Source organism: Lygodium microphyllum, chromosome 13, assembly GCF_053477565.2.
Source record: "Lygodium microphyllum isolate KBCC chromosome 13, Lygodium_microphyllum_v1.1.10, whole genome shotgun sequence".
Lineage (NCBI taxonomy): Eukaryota > Viridiplantae > Streptophyta > Polypodiopsida > Schizaeales > Lygodiaceae > Lygodium > Lygodium microphyllum.
The window spans coordinates 136820971-136843250 of record NC_141147.1 but is presented as its reverse complement, the minus strand read 5'-3'; the positions used below and the strand labels follow the sequence as shown (position 1 = coordinate 136843250).

The following is a 22280-nucleotide window of genomic DNA, read 5'->3' as shown; positions in this document are numbered from 1 at the left end:
TTCATTGTCAATATGAGCTAGAGGGTTTTGGCTACTCCTATGAAACATGTAAAGTTGAACTAAATTAAGCCTTTCCACCCAATGCAACTCCATAATTCTATTTTAGGCCACTTATAATGAGCGTAGATGGAAAAATAAGTTGGTGACCATCCCTAACCTTGATATACGGCCAAATGCTTAGGGTTGAATCGATAATCTCAAGGGGTAAATATCTTTTTTATAGTGCAAAAAATTTCCTCCCTTAAGAAGGTGTTGCACTAATTTCCCGCTTAGTACACTATAGAAAATAGCTCAGGAATTGTTGCAGTTCCACTTGCATACACTTTTTGTAGTAAGCAATATAATCCTTTTGCAAATATAAATTACAAGGCTGATAACTAATTTAGTAACCAACAATCATGCAGCCTTGAGTTGTTACTACTTCAATCTATTCCTTAATCCTATTTGTGCATAAAGAATTTATCTTGCAATAATGCACAACCTATATACCTTCTAGGAGCAAATTCCAAGGACATGAACCTTTAGGCAGTCCAATAGACTTTTAGCAGTACCACTTGGTTTCTTATCTCGAGTTTCTTTATTAAATTCTTTTCTATGATTTTTATCAATGCCTTATCGTACGAATAGTAAATACTGCTCTAATATTAGGTGTAATGTACCCGTTGCTTAATTGTGGAAGGTAATGCTTGTTAGTTGTCCAAGATCTATCCTAGCTATCGTCTGCACTTTATGGGAATGATCAAGATTGGGTGGCATTGGGTTTACATCGTAGAGAAAAAACTTGGTTTCGATCCACGAGGATCGACTTGAAGGTCCCTAAAAGACCTAACGATCTATAGAAAACATCCTAGCACTTAGTCAGGGTGATCACTTTGTAATCCTTCAAGACTAAGAGCAAGTCAATCATCCCACTTGGTTCATAGTGAGTGAGAGATGAGGTGGAGCTAAACTCTACCTCTTTGAGGTAAGGCAAAATCTCATGTTCGTTCCCCTAAAACGGCACATGACTGCACTCTAAGATCGAACCCTAGGGAAAGTCAGGATTCAACTCTTGTCCTAAATTTTTATGAGGAAAGCACCAAACTTATCAAGTTATTCCAACCATCGATCATTTTCCATTAGGGAAAGATGATCGTCTATTTCCCATTCGCACGTGGTTTTCTTTAGTTTTCTAAACATAATATGCTAATATGGTTAACCTATTTGACATTTAAAAGTAGCTACATTAATTATTTTTCAACACTGGGTTCATTTCATGTCTTTGTTTATGAAAGCAACAATGAAGACAATCCTTTCAAAACATTTGTATTATTAATGAATAATTTTTATATTAGATTCCTTCTCATGGAGTCAAATACAAAAGTCCACTCTCTTCTTTAGAGCGATAACTAACCCATAATTTTTGGGCCCTCAATGCTCATCATATCATACTTGTATGGATTTCTTCTCCATCATAGGACCAACTATACACTTATCCTTTTTAACTAGAGCCCCCCTAGTTACATGTTGCCATAAGAGGGAACCTTCTGTATAAGACCTTCTTGCCTAGCTGGTCAGGGGCTTGTAGATGGAACAAAACCAACTCAACTTTGAGCCATAATAGTTGCCCTTGGGGGAGTGCAACTACTCAATCCTACTCATCATCATTTTTGGGTGTATTTTGCAAATGAATTATAAATCCAAGGAAGTAACCAATCGATCTGTTATTTGAATAAGAAAGGAGATTTATACTTTTTATATAACTACACTTTTATAATTTTAGCAATCGCATTAAGCCAAGTAGAATTTCCACTATTCAATCCTTTGATAAAATTTTCAACACATCACTAGCTAGAATTACATACTTTTATCGATATATGCATGCATTGTCATGTGCGAGTAATCCTATCTATTGTATGGGTTGGATAATAAATATAGGTTATTTAGGTCTTAGTTTACTTAGCTAGAGGTGGTCAAAACCAAGCATTCATCTATCGGCATGAGTCATAAGTATGGAAAATTTTAGTGGATTTCTCTCTATGTTCACAATTCCCTATGATATGATTGTTCTCATATAATGCAAGATTATGGATCTCTAAATTTGTGACTATCACCATTGATTTATCCTATGGTCCTATTACAAATGTACAAAGCCTTGAAAGGAAGTACATCAAGTGTCGTTTATGGCAACTAATAAATGTAATGATGAACTTTATGGGTAACTTTTATTTAGTTTGCAATCCATGAGTCGCAACCCACAAGTAAAGTAATTTATGAATTTGAAAAATAAAAATTAATATATTTACTAATATGTTAAAGTTAATACACTAGTTTTTAATGAGATTAAATAATTATTTTAAGAATTTGTATATCCTATGGCTTTCTAAATTTTAAAGAAGAAAAATCTAGATTTTATTTTAACAAATGCAACTAACCTTGCATGTTATTCCACAACTTCATCTGATCTACTTATTTTTTATAATATATTTGTGAAAAAAATTAAAAAATATAGCAAAATTTTTCATGCATTAACTAGAAGATTTTTGGTGTATTTTTTTGTTTTCTTGAATGAGAATATATTGGCAAATTAATGACAAAATAATATTTGGTTTTGGGTGTTTGACACATTCATTTTGTGGGCCATATTCATTGTTGCATTAAAGGTTGCTAAAGATGGGCCAGCCATGAGGGAAGGTTCTACTTTGTGTGATGGGCTTGCCACTCCAAGGGTCCCACTTCATTAGATGGTCCTGCCATGTGAAGTTTCTTATGTGGGGACATCATGATTAGGAAAAAGGAAAGGACTAATAAGAAATATGATGGATTAAAGAAATTTACGAATGTTCACCTCAAGATGCACATCAAAATTGGTTGTCATGGAATACGTGTCTGCGATCATTGCCTTGGGATGTGTTAGGAGTTAAGCCTTCTCTTTCTCACTTTACACTCTCTCACTCTCTATTTTTTATTTGCTCCTCTTGCATTAGCATGGGTCTATTGTGGTTTGTCTCTCCTACCATCTCTTTATGAACCGACCTTTATTTATAGGTGAAGGGGAAGGGGGGGGGGGGGGGGATCATCTACCTATGTCATGGGAATATTGAAATGTCCTATAGTGGTATGGGAATATTTTGCTGCTTTCATGTTAATTAGGATCTACCATATGTAAACAAATATCTTGATATTTTTAGAAGGGATGTGGGGTGTATTGGCACAAGAAAATTTGGTGGATTTTTAAATCCAAAAGGAAAATTTTCATTTTTTAATTCAAAATTTAGAGAACAAGTTGATATGTTAGTTGAAGGGGAAGGGAAAGTACAAAAAAACCTTTAAGTATTTTTGTATAATTATTTTGTTGAAGAGGAGGAGAATACACACTTGATTTTTTTCCAAAATCAAGGAGGGAGGGTATCAATTTTCTCCTTTTAAAAAAACCACTAAAAGGGGGTAGAATATGTGTGAGAGAGAGGGGGGTTTGTTTTTCACACACACACACACACACACACACACACACACACACCCCAGATGGAGATGGGGAAGGTTTGTGTCAGATTATTAGAATAAACAAGGGGAAAAAGTACTCACATGTGTTTAAATTTGTTTTTTTTTTTTGGAATGACTGTTAGAATGGATTGGAGAGAGAGAGAGAGAGAGAGAGAGAGAGAGAGAGAGAGAGAGAGAGAGAGAGAGAGAGAGAGAGAGAGAGAGAGAGAGAGAGAGAGAGAGAGAGAGAGAGAGAGAGAGAGAGAGATTTCTTTTTAAAAATTTGATTTTGGGGAGGAAGTACCTTATGAGATGATGGGAGAGAGAGTGTGAGTGAGTGAGTGAGAAGGTTTATTATTATTTTTAAAAAGCAAGTTTTAGGGTGGAGGGAGGGTACAAGCAGTAGCCAAGATGGGGGGAGAAAAAGAGAGAGACCTTAGTATATGTTTAAACGTATATAAATATATAACTAGGTTGACATGTGCAGTTAGGTACTTGTTTATGAATATAGTTTTGCATCTCAATTTCTATGCTTGAAAAAGGCACAATATGCCTAAGCTTACCGAAGCAAAATGAAATGTCTCTATTAAACTAAACAATAGATAAACAATACTCACCAATTTTTTGGACATGATCAAATTTGGTTAAAAATTTGTCGTACAGCTAGCTTAAGATGTTCCTTTGATGATGAGCACCTTGCAAAATATAAAGTGAAAAACCAAAATGTTGCTTGGTCAAAGTCTTAGATTTGGTGGTTTTCACATTTCACTTTTTATTTTAACATGTTTTGTTTAAGACTTAACTTATGAATCTGTAAACCCCTCTTCGTTGTTTTATAATTATGGAGGAAGGTGCTATTCCTCCATCTTTCAAGAAGATGTGCACTTGCCTTTGTTTTTCTTTACTTTCCTTCATTGTTGATTGTGAGAAAAAAGGAGAAAAGATAGATTCTAACCTTATGAAAGATTATATGTATGAATATTGTAGTTGCCTTTGCTAAACTCTTGTTAAAGTAAAGCCTGAAATGATATGATAGAAGCAAATTAGAAAACTATATTAATTCTAAGTAAAAAAACTATTAGTTAAAGCCAATTAACATGTGCAATCTTTCTTCTTTTTTTCCTCCACATCATCTTTATTTTTTAAAGAACGCACAAACTCATTTCTTCCATGTCATTCGAACACAAATTTGAGGGGGTAGCAACATTGTCTACTTCATTGTGAGATGGGTTGATAATACCTTGCTCCTCCTCTGTATCATCCTTCATGGCAAGTGTGTGTTCTTTACATCTATCTACATGTGCATATGGCTCCTTTGTATTACTATCTATTGAATACTCTTGAGTAGTTTCTTCCTCTATTATCTTCTTTGATGCTAACTTGGGTTCCACAATCATAGCAAGCTATTAGGATAAAATCACCAGTCAGAGGAGTGGGAGCAATGCAACAACAAGCAGTTGCTAGAATCTATTACTATAGCACTAGTAGCAAGGCTAGTGGTTTGCATGCAATTACTAGTTCAAGACTAGAAAAGCTATTCTTACCTATGGTAGCTACCAATCCCAAACTAGTACATTGGTAGATTACATTGCTAGCTACCACTTCCAAACTAATAGCTACCAGTCTAGACTAAAGACTAACACTCCCAATGGTAGCTGCCCCAGTGCTAACCTGAGAGCTACCGGTCCCAAACTAGTAGTTTGATAGCTACCAATTTACTAACTTAGGACTCTGGTATGTACTAGTCCTAGACAAGGAGCTATCAATCTACTAGTTTGGGACTAGTAACTACTATACTAGCAGTGGTAGCTACCAGTTCACTAGTTTGAGATTGGTACGCACCAATGTGGAACTAGTAGCTACAAGTCTACTAGTCTAGAAATGGTAGCTAGCACCAAAACTCATAGCTAGGAGTGGTGGCTACCAGAAAATGGCAATTGTGGGGCCCCAAAATGATAGCTTCTAGGCTAGGATTGGTAGCTACTAGTCAGCTATACTACTAGCCTAGAACTAGTAATTACCACTTCAAGCCCTATCATTGCATGAATAGAAGATGGTTACACATTAAACCTCAATGGAAAACTTAAGGGACATGCCTAAGTTTTGACATTTTTCAAGATTACAATCGTGTCAAGGAGAGGACTAGGGAGAGAGAAAGAAGAGAGAGAAGACTATAGAAGAGAGAGAAGAAGAAGTGCAGAAGAAAGAGAAAGAGAGTGATGAGGAGAGAGAGAGACTAAAAATGAAGAGAGAGATACATGAAGAGATAGAAGACAGCCATGAAAGCTGGAGAGAGGGAGAAGATAAAGGAGACTTGTATTATTATAATTTGATGGTTAAAAATCTAGTCCCTTACACCTTTTATACCGGCTAGTATAGCTGGTATTTTATCCTCATTATTTTATTTCCCATCTCTTACATTCTATCCCCACCCAAAGGTTTTTGCCCTCAAAAACAAGTTGGGCACTTATTATAAAAAGACAGGGTAGGAGCAGACCAGAGTACTACTCTGCTGCAAACATTACAAGGGTTATCTAATAGAAGGACGAGTAATTGTTGATGTATAAAGGGTCATTGATCACGTATGATACATAGGTATGATTGGGGAATGATAAAATTTAAATCTTGACCTATATTCTCTAAGAAGATGAAGCCGGCAGGGAGTGGACAGCGTGATGTCTACTAGAGGACCTTGTTGTAGTAAATCTAAGATAACTTTCTATAGAGAACTCCCATCAAGGCATGCTACACATCAAAATGGAGCTCTTGGTAAGTGCTTTCAACCCATGTAGGTTGGGCTTGGCTATTCAGAGTTCAAAGTAAAATATGGTGTAAAATAGTGAGCTATCTGCAATCTTCCTTGCACTAAAATATGACCATAGATAACCGATCTTCAACCAAAAGAGTCTACCAAAAAAAAAGAAATTTCCCACAAGATGGATGCTGGTTTAAATGATATCCCAATCAATCCATTAACCTCTTGGATCAAAAGGTATTCCATCATAATGATTGTTTAAGAGAAGAGAATGGCCAATCCTCACATATTCCAGTCCACCCGGATCAAATGGATACAAGGAAGTATCCCCATAATCAAGTCCATAATCACATCCATAATCTCCCCAATCATAGGAAAGCATATTGCCATCTTTATCTTCATGTATGCTCAAATCACGTATTACATCATCATCAGACATATACCAGTCATCATAACCATGATCAAGGTACTCATTATCAAATGCATTCAATGGCTATTGTAAACCTTGATTGAGTGTAAACTGATGCTCAAGAAGATCATCATGAGGTTTCTCCAAGAGTCTAAAACCTTTAGTATAACCATCTACATCTGTGAGTGTCTCATGTGATTATTAGATAATATGTCATTAGCTTGTACATCTTGCTCTTTATTGTTCCCTTCTTGTACATATACTTGGTCTTCTTGCTCATCTTCTTGTTGATCATGTTGATCATTACCCCCTTCTTGTTGTTCAACTTGTTCATTGCTATCTTCTTCATCATTAGCACCTTAAAAAGACTCATCATTACATTTGGGTGATCATGAGGTATGAACTGATTGGGATATAGGATACCATGGTAGTTATGAACTTGCTACGGATCCAAGTTAGAAGAGGACTGATAAGCATGACTATTATCATCATGTCCATAAGAATTGGGCTACTGGATTAAGAAAGGTTCACATGTATAATCATGACTATGTTGATGAAAAGGTAGATGCTCATAAGCATAAGCATGTTGCCCATAATAGCCATTCTGCTACCAAGGTTCAATGGAATGATACTCTGCATTATGACATGATACATCATATCTATAAGCATTAACATGCTATCTAGATGTACTTGCATATTGCTCATGTTCGTTTGCATGTTGCTGTTGTCCATATTCATAAGATGCATGCAGATTATAGTGTGTATACACCATTGGCATATACATGTTGGCCATAAGCGTAAGCATCGGGTGCATAATGCCCATGAGAATTTGCATTAACTGATGGGAAGGTGGTTCTTTCAACAAGTACATGTGACCGATCTTCTTGCTCTTTTCCCTTCAATTGAATCTCCAACCACTTAGAGAAATTGGCATTAAGTGTGTCCATGGTGGTTCTCATTTGATGCATTTCCTTCATCATCTCAACATGATTTTCTGTGTTTGCTGTTATGCCTGCAAGTATAGCCTCCTATCTTTCCAAAACAGCCTCATGTCTTTGATTATGCCTTGTCTCCTCCCTACATAGAGTGTCATTAAGAGCAATAAGGTTTCCAATGTCATGAGGATATTCCTCGTAATCCATTTCAGGGCTATTCTCAGTCCTTGGTTCTCGTGCATCCTTGATTTGTTGCTGAACATCTTCATTGGCCTTGGTTTTTTCCTTATTTCCTGCTATGGTTAGGTGTAATCCCGCTAGACCACCTGCCCGTAACTTGAGCTAGGAAGCTCCGATTGACCTACTTTTTTGTTCAAGTTGAACCAAGGATGCCCTCTTCAAACTGAGCATAAGCATGCACTCCTGGATTTTATACAGAAAATTCTGTAACAGGAAAAGTATTGTTGTACTGTGTGCAGTCCATCACCCTATCAACACCTGTAGGAGGCCTATTTTGACGTGTAAGTATCTTGTACGGTCCAACTAGAGCTCCAAAACTGATCAAGGCCCTTAGTAGGACCTGTGGCTACTCTGCAAGACTTGCACCTCAGTTCTTGGGAGTAGGTACACTTCTGTAAATGCAAGTAAATCCCTTACAACACCCTGCGGAAGTCAAGAAAGGGTCTACAAGGAATCAACTTGTCAATGCATGACTAAAAGTCATCTCACATGGCATAATACATTGCCCAATCATCCAAGTTTATTTTTTGCAACCTTATTCCAAAGCTGAGCATGTCATCAACATCTGTTAGCACAATTTCCCCATGCATAGGCATCTCCCATACATTCCAAGCATCATATTCACTACCATTGATTGCATATGTATTCTCGTGTCTGCAAATACTTCCTCAGTAGTATTTTCCCGTGCATTTGCAGCCAATAATACATCCATAAATCAGCAAATACATCTCATACATTAGTGCCCATTTACCAGAAAGTATGCCTGGTCAACAATGGATGCATGAGCAAAAGTACTTTCTTTCTTAACTCTTGGATGGCCTGAATTTGTGTTGCATCATAGTCTCAAACTCGGGAATTTATTGGTTATTGAGATACTAGCACCCGAACATTTTAAGGTTCAAGTTCTATATGTTAATGAATACAGCTTCAACTCTGCTCCTACTTTCAAGGAGTACCTGCATATGAATCTTGTGAGTGGCTCAAGGAATTATGAAATGGATGATAAAGATGATCATGGGTCTATCATTCTACTAGATGCTAACATAGCCAGTAAAGCCAAGGGCCAAAATATCTCTATCCCGTATCCCACGATCATGATAGGGAATGTAGCAAGCAAAATGAGACAAACCCAAGAACTTTATGCTCCAATGCCACAAAAGCAGCCACCAAAAACCTCATGGCATGTGCCAAATGCTTCGCTAGTTCATTAAAGGTTTGACAAACTTAACTTTCCCTTGTCTGAGTCCAAAAGCAGAGACATTGCTTGCTATGATTGAAATCATGGCTACTCAATTAAAACATGACCTTTATTTTGTCATACTAGATGCATTGGTCAAATGGTGATTGGCTCAACTCTTGCTTTAACCCTTTTTTTTTCCAGGTTCTAATGCAAATACCCGTTATTAGTTTGTCCCTACAACTGTAGCTCCCTTCTGCAAAGATCAGTCTTGCTAAGTATGGCAAGCTATCAGTGCTCTGAAGGAGAGAATTTGTTGCCTGGAAAGAATCCTGCAATCTTACAGATCCAGGATGCTTCTAATTTGATCTGCTGCCTCCATTAGGCACAGAAGCCCCTGGTGCACAAAATGATGGATCTTCATCTTCATTGAGGATCATTATGTCACTAGTAGGACATCTATTAATTCTTCTCAAAGCTCTAGCTTATGCACTCTCTGGCCAGATCTGCAGATTGTCATCTAGATGGATTCTTGATTTAAAGTAAAATCTTAGATGTTGCTCCTCACTTTCAAAGTTTTTCTATAAGCTTCTCTTTCTAAAAGCACTAAGAACTTCCCAGGACATCCTTCACAGTACCCAGTAGCAATATGAGATCTTTAGAGACCTAGTTGTCATTAAAGCATTTGAGTTAGCTGAATGAACTTATCATGGCCACACACGGGCTGATAGGGACCCTTATCTGGTGCATTGCATGGAAACTACAATGCTTTTGACATCAATTAATGACAACAAAGTGGTCGTGGCAGTAAGCCTTCTTCATGATTCTCTTGATGAATCATCCGTTAGTTATACAAAACGTCAAGAACTGTTTGGATCAAAGACAATGCTGAAATTGTAGAAGAGAATTTGACAAGCCAGAGGCCATTGAGGGTTAGCTTGACACCACAAGTTCTTTACGGACATGCAAGAGTCTTACTAATGAAAGCCTGAACCCACACCTTGCTCAACTATTGTAACTCTGAAAGATGGTATCTGTAGAGGGAGATATGACACTGAAAGCAGGCTAGATTACATTACAACTTGATTGATATCATGCAAGATGTTTTGCCTATTTTGTTGCAAGGAAAACCATAATGCTCTAGAGGATAATCATGTTCAATCTACCATAGAATGCCTCTGTCCATCTCGACACTGTATGATCAAATCACTGCATAATCTTCTTCATCCTAGCATCATTTCAGCTGCCTGTTACATCGATTCATCTTCGAGAAATAATGATCTCACTTTAGAGAGACAAATTGTTGAGAACCCTGGGAGGTTCTTGACACGTGGAGAGCATCAAAAGCAACAATTTCTATGGTCCTTCACCTACTACTTCTGATTTCTTCTTCTTCTTTTTGTTTCTGGCTATCTTTGCATGTGATGGCTTCTCAAGTCTTCTTCCTTGTCATTGCTATGACATCTCTACTAGTGAACTTTTTTAAAAAAAGTCCTACATCTCCACATCAATCACACTTCATCTACACAATCAATTTGCCTTCAAATCTCAATTAGAGAGGCAACTGGGCCTTCTACTAAATCCGCCAAAAAGAAGTGGAAAGTCGAGTCAATCAGACCATCCCATTAGGCTCAGAATTCAAACAATGTCCAAGCAAAGCATAAAAAACTGAATGATCAAGAGGCTAAAAACTCTATGGATTCAACTCAAGCCTCTAGGAAGGAGCCTTCAAAGATGGTAGATGCATCCAAGAAAGACTTCATCCATGTGAAAGCTAGGAGGGGCCAAGTCATAGACAACCATAACTTGGCTGAAAGGGTTAGGAGAGATAAGATCAATGAGCGAATGAAATATTTGCAAGATCTTGTCCCAAGCTATGGGAAGGTGACTGGAAGAGCTGTTGTATTGGATGAAATCATAAACTATGTGCAATCCTTGCAGAGGCAAGTGGATTTTCTATCCATGAAGCTGGCTGCAATGCATACCATTAGATTAGATTCCAACCTTGAATGCCTATTTTGGTAAGCACCTCTAACACAGTAGCTCTCAGTGTGATGAGGTGATCAACTCAATGGAGAGAGTCTTGAAGGAGCAACTCCTTGTGTTCTCCTTCTTCTTCTTCTTCTATTGATGATGACGAAGATGGAGGATGATCCTTCTTGTTAAATGGAGGTCTGTCTGTTGTGTAAATGGTGGCACACAGAGAGACAAAGTGTCTATGGCATTGTAGGTTCAAAGCGTGTCTGCTGCAAATGGTGGCACACATAGGAAGAATGGGCTAATCTCCTCCGTGGAAGCTTGAGAGGAGCTTGAAAAGAAAGAGAGAGAAAGACTGTTCTTGAAAAATAACCAAGACTTTTCCCTCTTCTACTCCATTTACCATTGTCTTTTAAGAAAATACCTTCAAAATTGGCCAAAAATGACCCACGAGCTGCTAAATCTGGTCTTCCAACTTTCAAACTTGGTCCAAGACTCTATTAATACTCCAGACCTGCAGTACTTGTGGTCCAAAATTCCTTGATAACTGCATTGCTGCTCCATGTCATGTCTGTACATGTGTACTTGTGGCTCTTAAATCTGTGTGACTGAAAAAGGCTAATTGAATGGAATGTTAGCCAATTGGATCAAGAACCTATGGCTATGATAACAATCGTCAAGGAGAGGATTGGGGAGACAGAAAGAGGAGAGAGAATACTGTAGAAGAGAGAGAAGAAGAAGTGCAAAAGAGAGAAAAAGAAAGTGACAAGGAGAGAGAGAGAGACGAGAAATGGAGACAGAAAGACAATAAGAGAGAGAAGACAATCATGAAAGCTGGAGAGAGGGAGAAGATGAAGGATACTTGTATTATTATAATCTGATAGTCAAAAATCCAATCCCTTACACCTTTTATACCAACTAGTGTAGCTGGTATTTTATCCTCATTATTTTATTTCCCCTCTCTTACAAGTTGTCGACTAGTATTGAAGATGGCACTGCTTATGCATCAATACTCTGTAAGACAAACAAATACCTCATTACATGTGATATTCGTTGTTTACAACCTCAACTCATGCACGTGCCCTCATGCATGATAGAAACATGTATAAAACAATAAATATGATAAGTATGGTTGCATGGCAATGTGATTGTGTGAGCACATCCTCATCATACATTAGAAGGCCACAAGCAATACAAATCTTATCCTCATCACTTATAACCATGTTTGTGGGTGGAAATTTTAGTGCTAGGACATGGAATAAAGTAATCGTATTTCTATTTAATTGCATACTTCAAACAAAGTCGAGATGTGTGTATATGCAAGGATCTCCTCATGTTTCACTTGATCATGTTCCTCCTAAGCCCAATGTAAAGCTTTTGTCTCAACATTTTGTCAAATACTACTACTTGTAACTTTTGTATGATGAGGTGATAGCTTAGGGAGTCCACTTATAAGAAATCATCTATATAACATGTGTTCAAAGGATATCAAGAAATACCCTTTCTTTAAATGCTATAAGGCCTTAAAATGACCCCTTTTACTTTACTAGACTTATGGATTTTTTTTAAATTGTAATTAAAAAATCCCTTTTGTTAATATAATCTTGTAAATTTTACTAAATATAATACCCTTTCTTTTAAACTCACGTGGTATCTTACATGTTCTATAAAGTGGACTCCTCGGGGGTGATAGCTAGTGAACTCAAGTTTCCAAATTTTCCACTTTTGATGCATCCTATGCATCTCCTTTGTCCAATGCTAGCCACTACAAAGATATGACTGTGTCATGCAACTACCCTATAGACTATTGGTGAGAGCATGAGCCCTTTCATCTCTTTACATATCAAATTTATGCAAGTCAAGTTGGTGGACCACTTCAATGTGTTTTGACAGAATCAATACATACTTGCTTGCTAGTAGACTCTCTATTCTATTGAAGTTTACAAATGATTGTGGACCATATAATAATACCTTCTTGACCTCATGCATATTAGCAATGGCAATGCCATGGTTTCCATCAGAATCATCCATGATAATCATCAAGAATTTTACTACATGGAGGAGGAATGGAACACACTCCATCTTTGCTTCTTAGCCTGCAACTTAACAGAATCCATGGTTACTGTAATACTTCCTACAAATAATGCCCAATCCATTGGACCCTTCAAGTGCTTGAACAAAAATCCCCTAGCAAAGGGTTTTGTAGCCCCTATGTTGTAATCCCCTAACAGCTCTTGATAAATTGAAGTAAACAATGTATAGAACTTAGGCTAGAATTCTAGTTTTACGTCCTTGCACTTGACTTTGCTACCCCTCTTTGGCATCTCCATGAAGTAGGTCAATTAGTCTAAGCTATGAAGTTAGCCTCAGTAATTGCTCAGGAATCCTTCCCTGAGTTAGAAAGGCCATACACTTCATGGGCCTAGGATTTTGTCATGCAAAAGATGTCTTCCCTTCAAATGGTACTATTGGGGACATCAACACAACTTTCCATGTCTAGGGAGAACAAATCCTTGATACTTAATAATAAAGCAATAAAATAACAATAAAAATTGCTTGCAACACATCAAATTACTAGCATGCATGCATGTATGCAACAATATCCATGGATGCATAAACACCATCATGCAATACCTTCGTGCTCGATGTGTTCAAATCGGCCATCTTGCACTTATGCTTCTTTGAATCAATGGCCAATGAGGGTGAAGATTCGAAAATGCTTTTCTCTTCCTATTGGATGGCAAAGGTGTAAACTGATCACTCCCAAAAGATGTAATGGTGGAGGTTGGTGAGTAGACAGGGGAGGGGGAGGAAGGTACATGTCTCTTCATACTTTTGGAAGAACATTGGTGGGGGAACTTTTACATTTGCCATCATTTCAATTTTGATGTACAAATGACTTCTTTTCCACTTGGTAGGATTGTTGTTGCCGCATCATATTGATGGCCCATAGAGATCATTTCATGATGGAGCAAACCACTAACTTCAGTCTTCAAGAGCCATAACAAGCTTGTCAAGCACTAGAAATTTCTTTTTTCCCATTCGTAAAGTTTAATGGTAGCATTGGAGGATTATCCAATATTCCTGAATGTAATATTAAATTTTTATTCCCCTTTAACAATGAGCCTCTCTCTCATCTAGAATACACTAGCTACCAAAGCACTAAACCTCTTGTGGTACCCCGAAAATAAGTAGCTAGTGTACCACCTAAACATGCATACAACCATCAACTTGCACAAGTATGCGAGATTTCTTTGATATAAAACTTAAAAACATATAAAAGTATCAAATCATTAACAGTTGCCAATGCATGAGTGGTAATGTACAAATTTAGCATTAAAAATGTGAATGGGTATGATAGAATCATGATGCATATCAATATGTGCAAGTCCAAAAATATATAAATGTATTAGTTGTATGATTTTTTAATAGAGCAAAGACATGTCAAATATTTCTCAAAAGGTTAGCCATACTCCTTGTGAGGTAAAGGAGGTTGTGGATGCATGCACTTGCATGTTTGGGCTAGGTATAGGTGGCTGTGAGCTGGGAACATGCCATCTACCTCTTGTGGTCATATGCATCATATATGTTCCACAATAGTACTTGATGAGTGGAGTTATGAGAGACGAAAGAGGATAATTTCATTGCTTAAGTCTTCCATAATAGAAGAAAAAGGATACCATGACTCATTAGGCCCACTACTTGGGGATGGATCAATATTCTCATCTACTCATAAAGACCCACCTAGCTATCTCTTTCCATGACCTAATTGGGTGCTAACTAGGTGCCCATACTAACCATGTGATTGACTAAACCCTCTCTTATTAAAGACAAGCTTTTAAAGTGCCTACTTTAAAAGAGATGAGATAGGTAATAAACACTCAACATTAATAGAATTGATTGAATATTATCAAGTTCTATGTGCAGCATTAGCTCTTATAAAGAAGGTGACATGAGGAATTTAAAATGGCATTGACTAGCTTTATGCCTTGGGTGTAGTTTCCTCATCACTATCTAGCAATATTTTCACTTTGCCATGTCTTGATTGTATCTTTAAAAAGGAAATCTAATGCTAAGGCGTATGGAAATTTTAAAGGTAATGCCTAAATGAATGCTCACTATGATTGTACGAGAAGCTAGGGGAATACATAGTTACTATTAAACATATTCTCTTATGTCAAAAAGACATGGATTAGTTTAGGGCATTAAACTAATGGATGTTTAACTCATAATAGAGAGAGAGAGAGAGAGAGAGAGAGAGAGAGAGAGAGAGAGAGAGAGAGAGAGAGAGAGAGAGAGAGAGAGTGTGTGTGTGTGTGTGTGCGCGCGCGCGCGTGCGTGCGTGCGTGCTACACACCTTCAATGGAAAAACTACTAGCATTTACTATATCCCTCATGCAATACCATTATGCTTCATTTTACATTTTGCTTTTTGCCTACCTTAGTTTTAAGATGTTTAATGAATATAAGATCACAAAGTCATATTACAAAAAAAAATTCTAAAAGTGTCAAATACTAATTTGGATGTAAATAGATTTGTCCCTTCGGGGATGCGGGATGAAGGAATCAAGGTTACGCACCTGCTTGAACTCATCTCACGCAAGATCCACTATGCTACAACCTTGTTGGCGTCAAATACTAATTTGAATGACCCAAGAATGCAAACAAACTCTAAGAACAACATTGTTCACATTTTTGGCAAATTGCTTCCAAAACATAAATCTTTCATTTTTCCCCATAGTACTAACTTATAACATTTCAAACAATTGGTATGGAACTATTGTTTCTATGTTGACTTGAAATTAGTGTTTACCTACATGAGAGAGAGAGAGAGAGAGAGAGAGAGAGAGAGAGAGAGAGAGAGAGAGAGAGAGAGAGAGAGAGAGAGAGAGAGAGAGCTCAACAAAGTCTTTGAGATGTGAATGATTTGTTATAATAGTTTGTAAACATTAAAACATTGTCAGTTAGGATCCGCTATGAAAGGTGTGGATGTATCTAAGGATGTGACACTAAATGATGAATTACTTTAAGATTTTGCAAAAATAAATATATAAAAAGTATGAATTGCATGACTCGCATAAAACCCACATTTGACATCTAAGAATTTATGTCATACATTGAAGTAGCTTTAGCAAATGCAGCATTATGCATGGAGTGCATTGTTTGTTGCACGTGAAGTGTACTATTTATTTTACTTTTTATGAGCAAAGGGACTCACAAAAATATGAGGCAAGCAATGCGTAGTCTCGTGAGCTTCCCAATGATGCCAACCGTGCAAAGCATAGTTAACAGGTATGGTCAATAACCTAGCTAGTTTTCCTTTATTCACGCTTGCGAGGTTCACTTCAAGAGCTTGGGTTAATGCAATGAGCAAAGTGAATGTGTTCTCTTTGTCATAGTTGAATTCTTGATGGAATCAACAAGAAGGATGATCATACTTGAAGCATTTGATGTAGTGCTTCGAGGTATGATTTTGAACAATGGAGTTATTAGCAAGCCGATATGTAATTTGCTCTCTTGAGGGAGTCCATCCTCAACCATTAGTGCTCTTTTTTTTCCCCAGACGCAAATAGATGTTGTAAAGAAACTCACAATTCATCTTATCCTAAGTTCATAACGTACATACAAATCCAACACTTAACAATATCTTCTTCGTTGGCGCCGATCAAGAATGCTTTCTTTGGAGCATGCCTTTTGAGTGGTCTATTGTTACTGACAGGGTTCACGAAAAACATTTTTCATAGCAGATACAAAAACCTCTAACTCAAATTTTTGCAATAACTTTTAAATCAAATTAGATATATTTGCCATTTTTATAACTAAAATTTTTCAAAAGTTCGAGGTTTTAAATCTTCTTCCTTCAATTTTGAAGGTTATTTTAAAAAATTTGCAATTCACTTTACATTAAAGCTCTGTTTTTTCTAAACATTGGGTCTACATCGTTTCGTTGTGCAAGGGCAGTGTGGCTGTTCCTTAGCAGTAAAATGTTCAAGTCAGTATGGGGGAACAATGAGGGCATGTGAAGAGGATTCAATCAAGCTGCTGACGATCGGGATTATAGAGGTAGGGGCCAGAATCCCCCATCTGAGGAAGGGTTCGTCCTTTCTGGCCTTTTTACGATACAGATTATCGTTACCCACATCAATATCGACTGTATTGCTGTGGACTTGCAGAAAAAAACCATCCTCCCTTAGATTAACATTGTATACATACAGCACTCACGGTTGAAATTTTATTGGCAATGAGATTGATCTATTTCCATGCAATCTGCTTGGCATCAAGGACGGCCGCTTGCGGAGCCCACTAATATTATGCGCAGATGCTTCACTATATGATTTCTCAAAGCGTACGAGCCCATCATTATATATGCAGGTCGATCGCGAGCTACGGACGAAGTCCGGCGTCAAGAATATGGATCCAGTATGGCCGGTTTCTATGTCTCTGCACTGTCGGTCGTGTGTTGAATGGAAGCGTCGACCTGCGACATGATCGAGAGACTATCTCGATACTTGTACAGAAAAAGCATATTATGTTATACGCTGGCGATAAGAGATAGCCGTCAGTCATTAAAATATTTGATTAGACGTTGGGTCGCTTGGCGTGGTAGGTCTTGAGGATGACGTCGCGGAGCTCGAAGGCCGTGCGGGTCTGGACGACGATGTTGTAAAGGTGGATGGTCTTGAGGTTCCGGAACTCGACGTTGTTGGGGAGGGAGAGGAAGTGGGAGAAGGGCCCCGGCGAGTCCTCGCGGTGGTACTCGCGGACGCTCGGCGGGGCGTCGCTGGCGCGCTCCCACCCCGATGCGAAGAGCTTCACCTCCAGCGCCTCGTACGACGAAACCACCTCCTCCGTCGCCCGGTGCACCAGCAGCTTCCTCGCCGGCGCCCACTCTACGTCTTTTACGTCCTGCACCATAATTGCCGCCATGCTCGCCTGATCACCGGCCTCCGCCTCCACCTGCCTGACATTCTGCATGAGGGCGCTCTCTGCATCCTGCAGTATCCCATACCACACCTTCCCCGCTCGCCGGCCGATCATTTTCTTCTACTATCTACTTTTATATCACCTCTGCACGCCTGATTCTCTCCGACCATCCCTCATATCATGGCAGCGCCTCTCTCTCTCTCTCTCTCTGTGCCTTCACCCAAGGTCCTAGCACCTATATTTATTATTACGTGTTCCTGCATCTGCTCATTCTAGCGCCTACACCTGTCCCAGGCACAGGATTCGTCTATTGCTCATGATGAGACAGATTGATGTTCCAATCGTCACTACATTAAGCTGTCCGCCCTGCTGCATATTGTCACCGCGCAAAGACAACAGCAGCTAGCATATGAGCAAACCCGTCGCAGCGGTATTAAGCGGACAGCAAGCGTCGCCTTGTACGCCACATGAAGTGAAACGACATGCAGATTACCATCGAACGTTGGCCTGAGCGCGTCGAAGAAGGTTTCCCGAAACTAAATACTCAGAGGAAGTATTACATTTTTGCTTCCCTCTCTAAGCATCCCCACCTATTACTGATTATGTAAATATTATTAATTTCTCAATACAGTTCTCGCGCCATTTGAAAAAAAGTATTGCAGTTTTTTTACTTTAGAATGGAAAGAACTCCCCAGCCTCACTCCAACCCTTTGTGGCAAGAAACTGAGCACTCCTAAATCAAACTAAACATAAAACTTTTTTAAAAACTTAGCCTTAGTGAAAGGAAAATAGCCAACGTGTTTTTTCCCATGCCAAGAATAGGATTGTTTGAATTAGAATTAGAATACATTTTTTAATCAAGTGGTGCAAAAAATGAAGAAAATGCAAAAAAAAAGTCTTTTTCCAATGGGAGAATTCGCAAGCTTTAATTTTGGAGGGACAAATTTGATAGCCATTACACGAGTCATTATAGATCTTTAGTAGCCACCTTTAACTTGGAGGCTAGTGCAGAGAAGTCAAAGGAGAGTTGCAGTGGATATTTAGTAGTCGCCTTAAATTTTGGAGGAGCAATTAGGATCATGAACATGGCCAATAGTGAGCTACTTGGTGCAAGCATACATACTTTAAAAAGGGCAAAGATAGTGCCATTAAACCTTTTGATTTTATTTCCCAAAGGAAAGATTAGCACCTCAATTCTTTCATGTTTTAGTACTAGCCCTCAAAATGGTTGCTAATTTATACATATGTTTGTAGGAGAGTTTGGATTGCAACCTTGCTTTGCGTGGCACATTTGCACTCCATGCGATGCCACCACACTGCACTTTGTACCAAGTTGGTGTTCCTTTACATTGTTTTTTGAAACTTCTTTTATTTAAAAACAATGTTTTAACATCAGTATATAATATAGTATAGAAGATAGATAAAAAAGATACAAACCTTGAGTAGAAGTAGAGGTTTTGGATATACACTTGTGGCTAGCCTTACTAAGTCCATCTTGCCCTAGCAAATCCGTCTTATTACGCACTAAGCCTTCTTATGCACTTGTGATTGCATTGCTTCTAGCACGCAAACTATGGTGTAACTTGTCTTGACAAGAGCTGCTATTTGGCCTTTGATACTTGCACCTTTGTTAAGCTCTACCATTAGGAGCTTATTAACATATGCATCTACACATTTGCCTCATCCATGATTTCATTTGGACAACTTGCAGCAATAGAGGGTTTCAGCCACGCTTGAGGTATGGGCTTCTGTGTTAGGAACTCCATCTATGTTTTTTGCATTTGTAGCCATAAGATTTGATGCACATCTTGAAGGAAGATTGTCAACAAGAGGTTGGCATATTGGGGTTGTATGGGTGCCTTCATCTTTGTTAAGTAGCAAGGGGATACATACCTTCAAATGAAGATATTGCAGGCACAAATGTGGCCAATCTTCATATTCTAGTATTGCGGATTTGGATCTAGTATACACTTATGGGTTCTACACAATGAGAAACCTTGTGATCTTGTTTTCTTCATGTGCTATCACAGAATCATGCAAAGGGCCACCTTGTATGTCCTTAAGCTAATGCATTGGCCAGGGGGTTGCATTGGGCACTATCTTTATAGAAGCATCAACTTTTAAGGCACTATCTTCATCAATGGATTTGTAGAGGCCTGCAGAGCATAAATATCCTTAGCTTTGCACCTTTTGTCTCTCAGCCATATGCAAACTAGCCCAACCTTATGCAACTTTATGCCGCTAGCCTAGCCTTATTCAAACTTACACTTGATAACCTCTTCCTCCTCAACCTTATGCCAGACTGACGACTTGGCTTTGATCAAATTTTCCAAACTAGCAAACCTCTCTCTCTCTCTCTCTCTCTCTCTCTCTCTCTCTCTCTCTCTCTCTCTCTCTCTCTCTCTCTCTCTCTCTCTCTCTTTGCGCAAGCTAGCTAGCTGCCATGGAATATTGAGTAATAACAACCAGAGAACATGGATATTGAACACATATCAGAACATGGATATTGAACACATATCAAGTAGCAACCAGGGAACGTGGATATCAAATAGCATGCTCCATGGGCTAATGTAGGCAGTGGAGCACATGACAATACACTTATGGCATCCACTTGCAACAATAGGTGGCAGAAGTAAGGGAGGGCATTAGTAGGTGGTAGGAGCAAGGAAGGTACATGGGCAAGCAAGGGAGCTACACATTTATAGCAATAGGCGATGGTAAGAGTGAGTAGGTGGGGGAAGATATGCCCAAAGACAGGAGACATAATAATGAAGGGGCTCTTTTGCGAGCTTAAAGTTGGCCAGGAGGAGATCTTCATTTAGGAGTCAGAGAAGGGTGCCAAGGGAAGAGGGGAGGAAGGAGAGAAGAAACAAAAGAAGAGTTGGGGGGCGGGGGGGGGGGGGGGGAGGAAGGAGGGAAGAGACAACTAGAAGACTAAAGATGGAGGGAGGGAAAAGAGAAGTGTGGGCCTAAACACATGCCATCTTTAAACCGTCTGTCAATAATCACATCCCATCACATATAATGCCACTTAACACTTAGGAATGTGTGGAGTGACACATCCCATAATCCATAACACATGCCACTTAACACTTGGGAGTGTGTGGAGTGACACATCCCATAATCCATTACACATGCCACTAAACACTTGGGATTGTGTGGAGTGATAGTCTCATTCTCTAATACACTGACACTTGGGAGTTATGTATAATATCTTTTTGTTTAATATTGATGAGACAAATACAAATTTTAGTGTATATTTTCCCCTTACCTTGCTCTTTTCTTTCCATGCCTACCATTAAAATATTCTACATGACTTGTAGTAGGTCTATACTAATCATGATTCTTTCTATTTCATGCTTAGATATATGTTGTGTTTTATATTACATTTTTTCTATTGTTCAACTAGTGCATTTTCTAAACTCAAACATGAGTTTCAAAAATACTCTCAATTTTTATAATGTATCTTGGTGGTCTCTTTCTAAGCTATAATTAACTCCTAAATTGAATATCTTATTTGAAATGTCATGATATTTCAATCTTTAGAAAAGTATGACAACCCGAGTATTTGAGAATCTCACAATGTATCCTTTTTGGTTTAGCTTCAAATTACTAAAAAAGTGAATCACAACAATAACTATGATGAAAGGATTAACATAAAGTAGTTTCTAAAAGTGGACCTTGACTCATGTTGCTAGGTTCAAAAGACTTGAGAGTGGAGTTTAAATATATCCTTGCAAGTTATAAATATTTTTATCATGTAGTAATAGAGTATTTGCACATAATAATCAATATATACAAATTAAGATGGCATATACTCAAAAGACCATGATTAGTTTATGAAAGAACCCATTTGGATCACTGCATGGTAGTACCACCAATAAGGTTATGTATCAAGTAGTTCTTAAAGGAGTCCAACTCCATTTTCCCCTTTAAACCTAATCCATTTTTACTAGACTTAATATACTTTCAAATGAAAATAAATATAATTATGTACGAACAACCATGTAAATGCCAATAGAACATCAAAGTTGTTTACACAAATGGAAATGACCTTCTAAGCATACATACACAAACCTAACACATCCTCATGCATATTAGATTAGAAATTTCCATAATGTAAGTTTTCTATATGAAAATCTTCAAGAGATGTATTAAGAGGCATGTCCCAACTCCTTTACACTTGGTAATACCTGTTAAAGAAAACTTTAACTTAGTGTTTCTTAGAACAACTTACATGTTTGATATACAAAATTACTCTAAATTTGCAAACTTTTGATTCATAAACATAGTTTAATGAACATTTTCATTTCAAAGTCTTCTCTAATCTTGACAATAACATAGAATGCATAGTATATCATCATTTCCAAATGTTTTTAATCAAACTTGAGTCAATGAGTT

The 22280-nt window shown here is 38.1% G+C and overlaps 1 protein-coding gene across 1 annotated transcript; it reads right to left on the bottom strand.

The window, feature by feature from the left end:
- Positions 1-16766: 16766 nt before the first annotated feature.
- On the bottom strand, positions 16767-18354 carry LOC148027258 (flowering-promoting factor 1-like protein 5). The gene has a single exon (XM_087690610.1). The coding sequence runs from the start codon at positions 17991-17993 to the stop codon at positions 17535-17537; it is 459 nt and encodes a 152-aa protein (XP_087546736.1). The 5' UTR covers positions 17994-18354; the 3' UTR covers positions 16767-17534.
- Positions 18355-22280: the final 3926 nt, after the last annotated feature.

What these genes read in the sequence shown, in the direction of transcription:
- LOC148027258 (XM_087690610.1), bottom strand. Translation starts at nt 17,993, where the DNA reads ATGATCGGCCGGCGAGCGGGGAAGGTGTGGTATGGGATACTGCAGGAT.